This window comes from Typopeltis vanoorti, chromosome 3 (assembly GCF_054136105.1).
Source record: "Typopeltis vanoorti isolate ZY-2024b chromosome 3, IOZ_Tvanoo_1.0, whole genome shotgun sequence".
NCBI classification, from domain to species: Eukaryota; Metazoa; Arthropoda; class Arachnida; order Uropygi; family Thelyphonidae; genus Typopeltis; species Typopeltis vanoorti.
The window spans coordinates 98,233,440-98,245,995 of record NC_143551.1 but is presented as its reverse complement, the minus strand read 5'-3'; the positions used below and the strand labels follow the sequence as shown (position 1 = coordinate 98,245,995).

Genomic DNA, 12,556 nt, shown 5'->3' with positions numbered 1-12,556 from the left:
AAACTTGTGGAAATTTAATAAATTTCATGAAACTGATACTTAGATCTTTTAAAAATATTTTAATGATAACACACATTTATTATGTCTCCACTTCTTCAAAGAAGAGAATGCAAGATTGGATATCAGGTTTTTGAAAAGGATAAAAGATAAGAGTGCAAGAGAAAAGGTAGTGCTGCCCAGATATGACAGTCATGAGATGAGATAGAGAACAAGAATTATGAATGATAAGTTAGTAGAAATGTGTGAAGAGAAAGGAGTACAGTTTGTTAATATGTGGAGAGTAAGAAAGGAGAAATCGAAGTGCTGCTTATGAATGAAGAAGTTAGAAGCATGAGTGTAGAGAATGAGAGAAAAAGTGTACAAGACAAAAAGGAAAACAGAGAGACTCAGCATGGACAGGGGAAACATAACATGAGAATGACTGATGCTCCAAGATGATTAGAATGTGCATACAGACAAAAAGGGAAGTGAATGAACTGGGATGTATGGAAAACTAGCTGTATTTGAAGAAGGTTCTGGGATGAGTAAGGAGAAAAGAAATGGCTCGAGGAAGGTATGGAGAGGTCACATCTAATAAGTGGTATCAGTAAAAATTGTTATAGCTCCAGGAACGACTTGTTATGTTTATATACGAATGCTAGAGGTATCAGAAACAAGGGAAACGAAATGGTTGCATTGATTGAGTTTGTTCTCCCAAAAATTGCATGAACTATGAGCGACATATTTGGATATGGATGACTTTGTGACAGGAAAGACAGAAAGAGTAAAAAGGGATGTGAAAGTGGCATTAATAATAGAAAAAGAGTTATTTATGTCCATAAAGATTGAGATGCAAGAGGGAAATGGTGGTAGTGGTTTTGAGGCAGTATGGTGTGAGACAAAGGCAAATAGAATGAAATATTTTACTGTATGTTGCTATAGATCTGGTAACATGGAGGGTAATGACGAGGAAATGTACAACACCACATCAGCCAAGCAAATGGGAAAAGGGTGATCATTATGGGTGATTTTAATTACAGCAATACAGATTGGGATGATGAGATAGCAACCAGAAGTAAAGAAAATGAGTTTCTTGGGTTGTTGAGAGACAACTACCTCAGGCAGTAGGTAACAGAGGGCACACGAGGATTGAAGGTCTTGGATCTGATCATCTCATCAGAGGATGTTATTATAAATGAAGTGTAAAATTTCCCTCCAGTTGGTGAGTGTAACCATGAAGTGATTACCTTGGTGGTTGCCAACCATGTGAGGACTTCCGTGAGTAAAGGGTATATGTGGAACTAAAAGTCTGGTGATTATCAGCAGTCACGAATCAGCTTGCAGCTGTAGAATGGAATGAGGAGTTGGGTGGAAAGGAGATCAGTGCTGCCTGGGTGATATTCAAGAACTTATAGAAGAAGCAATGTCTAAATGTATTTGAAAGGTCAGAAGGTTAACTAAGGTAGGTGTGAAATGGATGAATGAAGAGATTAAGCATGCAATAGACAGAAAAAAAGGCATTATGGAGGCAACATAAGAGGAGTGGTAATAATCAATTTCATGAGGAATACAAAGAACAGGCAAGGGGAGTGACTGAGTTGATAAGGGTAGCAAAAGTTGAGAGTTGAGCAGCAGTTAGCTAATAAAGCAAAAAAAACTCCTATGGAGTTCTCTTGATATATTGTCAGTAAAAATAAGAATGATTATGGTACATTGGAGAAAATGGTATAAGGACAACTGCTGCAGAGGATATAGTTGAGATATTTAATGAGCAGTTCATAGAGGTCTTTTATCCATGTGAATGTAACATCATGGAGAGTTTGAGAGCAGTGGATGAGGAGGAGAAGAGACTGACTGTGAGTGAGGAAGAGGTATATAGGGAATTAAGTTGATATTAATATGGCTGCGGGACTTGATAATCTATTACTGCTATTTTTAAGGAATATTCAAGTGAGTTGACATCTGCCTTGAGATATTTGCTTAACATGAGTCTTACATTGGATCAAGTTCCAAAGGAGTGGAAAGAAGGCAAGATGGTATTGCTTCATAAAGGAGGTGACAAAATTGAAGCATCAAATTATAAGCCAATTTGTGTTGGAAAGGCTGGTGAGAATCAGTATCCAGAATTGAATTTACAATAATGGTATTAACTTTGATGGATAGCACAGATTTGCTAAAGGGAGTTCATGTTTAAGTAATCTACTTACTTATTACAATAAGGTGACAGCAGCACTGGATGCAGGAAGATGGATAACACAGTAGAGTACTTAGACTTTGCAAAAGTTTTTGAGAGATTACTGCATGATAAGTTGATAGTGAAACTAGAGCGGATGGGGTTGGATATTAGACTTGTGTATTGCTGAGATTGACTGTCTGATAGGTATCAACAAGTTTTGTATGGGGAAGCACAATCCCAGAAGAGGAAAGTCATTAGTTGTGTCTGAGGGGTCCATTTTAGAGCCAATGCTGTTTAACCTCATCCATGCAGTTAGCCTAGGCTATGAGCTTTGTAACCATATGCCTGGGAAAGAGTGTCCTGGGTTCGATTCCAGTTGCTGACGTGAATAAAGACAAGTTAGCCAGTCTTGGGTGTGGACAGCAGACTTTTTCTCCCCAGTTTATGTGGGGTTTTTCCTCCCACAAGCAGGCAAACCATACCCATGAACATGTGCAGCTACAACCATGGAATATACCAGGAGGCATAGGGCTAGTCACTTTATCCTCGGGGACGGATATGACTTAGAAGGGTTTAAGATAGTTCTGTAACAGGCCAGTAGGCCTAACACGTAGTAGGGAGAAGAAGAAGAAGAAGATTATTATTATTATGTGACACCGCCAAGCAGTCCAATCTTTAATACAGAAGTTGGCCTCAATCAAGATCCATGTGGCACACCACCACTAGTGATTTTCATCTTTCAGGATACTGCACTTCTCTATATAACTGGCTAATACCTGTTTAATATCCAGTCATCTATCCAATTCACTAGCCTGTTACTCAATCCTATTCATTTCAATTTTGTTATCAGCTTGTTGCGTGGCAATCTATCAAAAGCCTTTGTAAAATCTAGGTATTTTACAAAGGCCTTAACAAACCCATGCTGATAAATCACAGAGAACCCTGAGTTATACAACTCATCTCTAGATCCTAGTTCTCACTAACTCCTCCAATACCTGAACCACAACTCCAGATGTACAAATTAGCCTATAATTTGTAGCCACAGCCTTATCACAGCCTTTTTGAAATGGAACAAATTTACTTTCTTTCTACTCCTTTGAGGCTTGTGCTGGTGCAATCTTATTAAACAGGTATGCCAAGACTACTACCAACTCCTGGAACATCTGAGCATTTCCTTAAGACACATATGAAGTGATATGTCATCAAATCCCAATGCATTATTGATATCAAGCTTAATTAGTTCCCCCCACATACCTCTTGCTAGTTCATAAGTAAGCCATCCTTTCCAATTTCCTCTACATTTGAGCTTCTTATGCTTTCACACTGATGAGGATGAAACACTCCAATAAATCAGTCACAGAATACCTCAACTATGTCTTTTGCAGCAGTTACCAATCTTCCCAATCTACCATCTTCATCCATTAACATCTTCTTCTCACAATCATTCTTCCTTCTACTTGCTGCATGTTGGAAAAGTTCTCTAGGATTTTTCTCGGTCTGATCTGCTAATTTCTGCTCATACTGCAGTTTTGCCATCCTTACCAAATGAGTCACCTGCCCAGCCTGCTCTTTATGTTCTTCATGCAACTGATTAATACCATTATTCATCTTATGCTGCCTCTACAGTATCTTCTTCCAGATTTCATGCTTACTTCATTCAGCCTTTTGACCTTTGGAATACATTCACACATTGATGATTTTGACTTTTGGAATACATTCGGACATTGGCATTCCGAAATATAGACTGCAATTCTTTTTTATGTCTATAACCAGTCATATCCATGCCACTTGTTTGTGATTTCCCAACACTTGCCTGTACCCAATCACCTATGTCACCATTTACCCTATATATCTCCTCAGATTCAACTACTTCCCTTACATCCTAGGCCATACCATTCCAATGCTCACCATCCCAAAACACACATTCACTACTTCTTTCAACAAACTCTTCTTATATTGTGTGTGTCCCTATCTAACCTGATTCTTCCCCCCCCATTTCTGTTCATCTTGTATTCCTGTTCTCTCATCAGCGTCTCTCACATTACTATTACTATTTATATTCAATCTCTTCAGTCTCAACATTTACTCTCTTCTCATCTTTCGCTTGACCTTTTACTTCCTCTGATCTCTTGTCTGAATTATTCATTCCACTTCCTTCTAGCAACAGTCTCTCCAGTTGACTCACACAAAATCCATTTAAATGAATCCTATCACTTTTATACAAATCCAGCTTTCCCTCAAATGCATGACATAGGTTTACAATCTCCACTTCCTCTCTACCACCAACATACTATTCATGATTCTTGTTCTCCATCTCGACTCATCACTATCATACCTTGGCAACACTGACCATCTTTCGTATCATACTATTATCTTTCACTTTTCCCTTATATCTAATTAAATCATTTGTTTTCAAAACCACCACTAACTATCTTGTTCATTCACTTCTCATATCAATATATCAATTATCTTGCTAATCCTCCCTTCTAGAAAACAGACTTTGTGGACCCTCTCATTTACCACACCTCTAATAATGGCATCTCTATAAGTTGATACTCTCAAGTCATTAATCTTATATTTCTCTACTTTCCTTCATTTTATCCTTTTGCACTCTTCCATTCCTATTGACCAAACTTCTAATCTCACTGCACATTCCTAATAACTCTTAATCCAACAGAATATCACATGATTATACTATAAATTAAATGCCAAGAAATTATATTCTTGGTTTAATCCTGTATTCAAGTGTAAGCAAACAATGTTTGCATGTGAAGTATTTTCCTGACTGGGCTACTTGTATATAGAGGCTAATGACTTCACATTAGTTGCCTTAGTATCCCATAAAGCAATTACTTGTATATGGGAAATATATGACTTTGGCATTACTTCAACCTTAATCTCTCTCTCTCTCTTTTGGGTTTGACTCCCAGTGATGAAACCTCAATAAAAGTTGAAACTGGTCATGGTAATGGCCCTTCACATAGCATTATACATTTCCAAAAGCGAGTGTGTTTTGCATTATGGGACACTAAGACAACTGGTATGAAATCATTAGCCTCTATATACAAGTAGCCCAGCTGTGAAGATACTTCACATGCAAACTTTGTTTGCTTACAGTTGGATAAAGGATTAAACCAAGAATATAATTTCTTGGCTTCTTTAATTTAGAACAGGGCTATCCAACCGTAGGTAATCCGAGAGCCGCATTAAAAAAAATGATTTATCTGAGGGCCACATCCAGAATAATAAATACAGTACATATATTAAATTACTTGGAGAGTCCTATCTTTAGTTAGGTTTATCAAGCACTTTGAAAATTTCATAAGAAAGAAAAGTCGTCGTGCTCATAAAAGTTTTTTATAAGTTTTTTTGCATTCTTGCACTTTTTCATATAAAACAATGTAAGAATGCCTTTTTTGACATGTAATATTTGAAAAACACATGTGTGATGCAAAAAGACCAAATAAAATTACCAACATCAAGATCATCAAATTAGTGATAGAATTAAAACATCTAATACGTATTCGATTCAAATTGTTTTTTTTTTCACTCAAGAAAATCAAAACCCACAGGCGGGCCGCACAAAATAGCACGGTGGGCCAGATGCAGCATGCAAGCCACGTTTTGGACAGCCCTGATTTAGAATATCATACTTTCTACATGACCATACCTTTTCTCAAAAAATCTACGCCATTAATAATATTTGATTATCACCCTGCACAGTTAGCATATCTCATTCGTACCACTATTTTGTCATCGTTCGCTGCAAGCTTCAAAATTTAGTAAAGAAACATATGCATGAAACCCACAAAGCTCCATAATCATGCAGTTATGCTAGGCTATGAAATATAAACAAAGCTTTATCAAAACACAATCAATATGGCCAATTACTAAATAAAACTTAATTTTTTTGAGAGTAGTTTCTCAATGGCCTGGCACCAAGTTGGGGTTGGTAGCCTTTTGGAAGTGGCCATCAATAAATCGTAGGACTCATCACTGGAGAGAACACTTAACATTTTTCCACTCCTCATTTCATCATTTTTGTCATTTTCGTGGTTTTTATTGTCTATTTTTAAATTTCTGAGGGAAAAAAAAAACATTATCTCCATGTTTCAACTGAACTCAATTGAAATACTGGTCAAACTGAATAAGAGATAAGGATAGGACAAATGAGATGAGATATGTTAAGGGTCTAAAATTAAAATTGAAGAGTAGTGAATGTGTGGAATACATTTGGTGGTTGTGAGTGCTTCATCTCTGAATGGTTAGTGTGACAATGTAGGGTCTCCCAGGATGATTCTGACTCCATGGAGACACTGTTATAATAATAATAATAATAATTTCAACACTGAAAAAAAAAATGCCTAAAAGCTCTTTATAAACAGCTTTTTCAATGATGAACTCATTTTTCTGATTTCATAATTTATAACTGTATACATAATTATCATGGAGAATTTGTATCTATAATCACTAAATTAATGATAATACTAAAATTTAGTCACATTCCATTGTCACTGAATGAAATATTATATATAATAACAATCATCTACTATATCTTATAGTAATTTAAAATGAATTGCTTTCTTTTCTTTCTCTTTTCTTTCCCTTACAGTTCATCAGCCCTTTATATTATTTAATCTATACAATTTCGATCACTTTTACATTCTAAAATTAGCTTTCTAAAACTAGCAGGCCTCAAATTTTTCTCAACTTATTGTTGTTATCATTCACACGAATTCTAGCAATGCATCTTATGTATATTCTCCAAATTTTTACTTACTGCAATTTGTGACTCTAGTGGGTGGATTAGGTGCTCCTCTAGTACAAGTATTTGGTTCAGGAACAGATACTCTCCATCTTCCTCCATATTTATCGCATTCTGTGAAGTCATAGTGGAAATCTTTCTGAAAGATAAAAATTTTAAAATATCCCCCCAAAAAGTCAACTTTAAAAAAAAAAAATTAAAAAAAGTTCATGCTACATCACAAATCATAACCTAATGCTTTCACTATAAATTATATATGACAGATTATATTCTTGTTTAATCCTTTACCCAGTGTAAGCAATAAAGTCTGTGCATGAAGCATCTTCATTACCAGGTTAATTGTATACAGAAACATTGACCTTCACATCAACTGCTTTAATATCCTACAATGCAAAAATATTATGGGAAGGGCCATTACTCAGACCAGTGTCAACCTTTATCGAGGATTTCATCTCTTTAAATATCCTCAAGGTTCCAAACCCTCAAGAATGACTTTTAGGCCATTCTCTCATGTAGCTCAATAAATCTTTTATGCATCTCTTTGCTCCATCCTAACACTGTGCCAAACCTCAGCTTAGCACAGCTACAGACAAAGCCCTCTGCCATGCTAAGCCTCAGCTCTACACTGAGTTTGCTTTACACTAGGAACCCCCCCCCCCCAGATTTACATATGCGGCGTGATAACAAAGTACCGTGTGATATCAACGTCACGTGTGGTAGTGTAAATGGGCACACCTATCCTCTGTACATAATTAGCAAACATTTCCCAGTAACTGGGAAACATGGTGATTTTACATAGGCAGATATTTGGGGATCCAGTATTCTGTATCTTTTGAAACAGACGCACTTGTTGGTTGCTCACATGACTAAGGCTGGTGATTATGAGAGACTCAGAAGTCATCTTGGAACAGTGCCATGGCTTGAGAAATTACAAGGAAAGAATGTCAGTATGCATAGCAAGTGGTCAGAGGTTTCTTGGGAGTAGCAGTATCAGACTACATACCCAAAGTTAGGAGGATAAACCAAGTCAAAATAAGTGGATGAGCAGGAATAAAAAGTAAGAGCTGCAAAAAAAAAAAAAAAAAAACTGTGGAGAAACTATTAAGAAAAAAGGGATCAGCATACTCATGAGCAGTACAAAATGCAAGCAAGAAGGTTGACTAGTATGGTAAGTAAGGCCAAATCAGACCATGAGAGAGAATTAGCCAAACAAGCCAAAGGAAACCCAAAAGAGTTTTTTTGCTATGTAGCAAGTAAAAGGAAAAATGACTTTAAACAATGCTCATAGTAGAAAGGTGACTGAACCAAAAGAAATAGTTGAGTTGCTGAGTGATCATTTTGCAAAGGTGTATCATCCAGGTAGGCCATTTTACGGTTGCTGATGTTATAGGGATGCAGAGATGCATATCCTTATTGAGGGAGATGAACAGGAGGTGTTCAGCATATTAAAAAATATGTGAACACAGCAGTGGAACCGGATGGCATACAGCTTGTGTACTATGTCAGTGTGCAAGAGAATTGGTATTGCCTCTGACAAAGTTGTTCAATCTAAGTCTCATCTCTGGTAGAGTTCAGAGGCAGTGGAAAGAAGGTAAGATAATACGATTGCATAAAGGTGGCTCCAAGACAGAGATAGCAAACTACAGAACAATTAATATATCGGGAGTGGTTGTTAAAGTCTTGAAAAAGTTTGGGAAAGGTAAAATATGACAGTGGGTTGATAGGGATGAGATACTCTATAGTGGGCAGCATGGCTTTGTAAAAGGTAAGTCCTGTCTTAGTAACTTTTTCACATTTTATAATAAAGGGATAGCAGAACTGGATAAAGGTAATGGCTACACCATGATACTGTTCGACTTTGTCAAGGCATTTGACAGAATACCACATGGAAAACTATCACAAAACTGGAGATGATGGGAATGGATATGAGGCAAGTAGCATGGATGGGAGGATGGCTGACATACACCAGAGAGTAGTATATGGAGGAGTAGAATCTAGGAGAATGGTGGTTACTAGCGGAGTATCTCAGGGTTCGGTACTAGGTCCACTACTTTTTAATTTGTATATCGATGCCATAGGGAAAGATTTAAGAAGGATATTCAGTTGTTTGCTGATGATGCAAAAACTGGGGAGAGCAATAGTCGATGAAGGTGATGTAGATATCCTGTAGGATGATTTAAATAAATTGGCATTGTGGGCAAAGGGTAACAATTGTCAATTTAATGTTGCAAAATCTAAGGTTTTACACTTCAGGTTGAAAAGGTATGGTATATCATATTGATGGTAATGGATTGAAAGAAATTGATGAGACTTGGGGATAATGGTGGACAAAGAGTTCAAGTCCAGAGAGCATATTGCAAAAGTTGGTAAAATAGTTCAACAAATTACTTGGATATTGAAAAACACACTATCAAGCAAAGATAAGGAAGTTATTATCCTTATTTATAAAGATATTAAGCCACATCTTGACTAATGCACACAGATTTGCTCACTTGGAACTTTGATTTCTTGGGGAGACTAGGTGGTAAAGATGATTCAGAGACGAGTGACCAAGATGGTGACGGGTCAGTGGAATATTTCCTATGAAGACAGGATGAAGGTTTGTGGGTTACAAAGTTTAGTTGATAGTCAGAAAAGAGGGGACATGATAAAAACTTTTAAGATATTAAAGGAATTTTATAAAATTGATGCCATGGAAATTTTTCAATATATGACAAATAGTCAGAGAACTAGGGGCCATCTGTGGAAGTTGTGTTAGAGTGTGTTTTTAGGGTTCTGCAGACCAGATTTTTTGCATGGATTCAAGAAGAGGTATGATAGGATTTCTGTGTATGATGGTTGATTTCGGACTCCTGTGATGAGTCTCCAGACTCCATGGATATGCCATAAATAATAATAATCTCAGCAATGACATGCAACAATCGCACAGCTCACCCACCATAGCAGGTTGGAGGAAACATGACAATGAATTTGCCACATTGTCTTGCCCTGCAAACTCCTCTGACTGTAACCCAATTGAACATGTCTGAGATATGCTAGAACAGATTGTGAGAACTGCTGATCCTGCTCCATGAAATGAACATGAAGTGATGAAGATGCTGAAGTGGACATCGGTCGAGTTATGAATGGAGAATGTTCGACACGTTGTGGAATCTGTTCCTAGGCATCTGCGAGCCATGATTGCACATAGAGGTGGACCAACATGTTAATAGGTGGGTCTTCCTAATGCAAAGCTAACTCAGTGTATGCAGTAGAAGCAAAAATTCACCATGTAGCAAGCCTCAGCACTGCATGGCAGCAGACAAACCCCACAGCATAATAAGGCCCACAACTCCAGCCAGAGAACACCTTCTCCCTGCCAATCATTATAAAATGTCATCATAAGAGCCAAATGAAGAAGAAACCAAGATTGAAGCAATTCAGAAGTCATCTATTTTCTATACACAAGTTAAAAAGGGGTATTACTTTATTATTAAAATATGCTGGATCAGGTATAGTTGTTGGAAGTGTCTTCACTTTGTTACATAATAAATTATATTAATATGAAGAAATCATATTATTATTTAATCCTTTATGCAAATGTAAGCAAACAACATTTGCACATAAGGTATCTTCATGACTAGGCAATTTGTGAAGTCAACAGCCTCTATATACAAGTTGCCTAGTCGTGTCTTCACGACTAGGCAACTTCATGTGCACACAAGGTTTGCATGTAAAGCATCTTCCTTTACATGCAAAAGTGATTAGTGTGCTTGTGAACAATATATACAGTGCAGGCAAGAAAGGTGACTTTCATGGCAAGGAATGTTAAATCACTTTATGAGACAAAAGTAGTAGTAGGGTGAAGGAAATCCTGGAGTTTTCTCACTATATTAACAAGTAAGAGGAAGAATGATTATGTAAAGATAACTTTAATTAGTGAAAGAAGGAAAATGATAGAAACCATAGAAACAGTTATATTCTCTTCCCCCCTTTTCTCAGCCTTTATCTTCCCCACTACTGAGTAAAGGACTCTCCTACTGCAGGAGGATTGGGTCTACTTCTTCCATGATGACTCACTCCATCTTGGGAGAGGGTTTATACAGTTGCATGAATGAATGAATATATGAAGGGGAAAGACAATCACAAACATTCATGCCTTTGGTGGCATTCGAATCTGTAGCATCTTGGCTGGAGAGTGGATATGCTAACCACTCAGCCAACCAGGCCAGAAGAAACAGTTAAGTTACTTTAACTGTTTCTTCTGCTTCTGTCACTTTCCTACCATCAGTTAAATTAATAGTGATCACTCAGTAAGAGTATCATCCAGGTTGTGATTTTGCAGTTGCCAATGTGACAGAGACTGATGTGAGAACTGAGGCTGATGGACTGGAGGTGTGCTGCATATTGAGAAATATTATCATGAATAGAGCAGTGGGGTTGGATGAAATGCTGGCCCATGTGTTACAAGAATGTACAAGAAAACTAAAAGAGCATCTGACCAAAATGTTTAAGTCTCATTTCTGGCAAGGTACTGAGGGGCTGAAAATAGAACAAGATAGTTCCATTATAATAAGGAGGCTCCAAAACAGAAGCAGCAAATTATAGACATATTTGTATCTCAAAAGCGATGGGGTACTAGAAAAGTTGATTAAAGGTAGCATTCAGGAACAGGCAGATAGGAATATGATAGTCAGTGTAAGGTGGCATAGCTTTGTAAAAGATAGCCTTAGTAATTTACTCACATTTTATAATAGAGTGACAGCTCAGTTGGATAAGGGAAATGGCTATACTATGATGCTGCTAGATTTTGCAAAGGAATTTGACAAAATAATTCAGAACATTATTACATAAGCTGGAACAAATAGGAGTAGTATATAGTAGATTTATAATTTGCTTTTCAACAATATAGGAATGAGATGCAGATAGACTGAAGGTACTATATGTAGGCTGCAAAGTTTAGTTGAAATGCACATACCTTCAGTCAATCTAGCGGACATGATAAAAATGTATAAGTTATTAAAGAGGATTCTATAAGATTGATACAGGAAATTTTTCAATACATGATAAGTTATGAGAGAAGAAGGAGTCAACCTTCTTGGAAGTTGCTTATGATGTGGTGTGAAGACATAAATTTTTTTTGCTTGGAGAGTGGTGAATAATTGGAATGGAATTGACAGAGGAGGTGTTAATGCCAGGAGTAAATGGAGAGGTACCATAGGTATTATGTGAATAAGAGTATACCTCCCAATGAAGATATACTCTACAGTATATCCTCATTTCCTTGAACACCAGATGGCCAAATTTACACATGGTAATCCATATGCAGTCTGATTAAGACCTTATATAGTGGGACCATAACTCTTTATTTCTGCATGTCAAGGTCTGCATCACCATTATCAGTTGTCATGTCTTCATAATTTTAAAAATATGATCCTTAACCTTCAGGTCCTTAACTACCATAATTCTCATATTCCTCTCTTCACTTACTTTAAAACTGTCCAAAGTGTATATATATACCATCCCATTCTTTTCCTACCATATTTCCAAACCTTCCACTTCACTCTACACATTATCATTAAATATTAATATTTCTGCTTTTATTTTTATAATTTTCTTAGCTTGTTCATTACTACTACTACTACTACTAATAATAA

The 12,556-nt window shown here is 36.8% G+C and overlaps 1 protein-coding gene across 1 annotated transcript in view; it reads right to left on the bottom strand.

Moving 5' to 3' along the window:
* Positions 1-11,899, bottom strand: part of LOC150108410 (endosome/lysosome-associated apoptosis and autophagy regulator family member 2-like) — a 477,226-nt gene extending 465,327 nt beyond the window's left edge. The window contains exons 1-2 of the mRNA XM_090390460.1: positions 11,878-11,899; positions 6,936-7,100 (exon numbers count right to left, since the gene is read on the bottom strand). Coding sequence (XP_090246586.1) covers positions 6,936-7,100; positions 11,878-11,899 — 187 coding nt within the window. The remainder of the gene's footprint in view (positions 1-6,935; positions 7,101-11,877) is intronic.
* Positions 11,900-12,556: the final 657 nt, after the last annotated feature.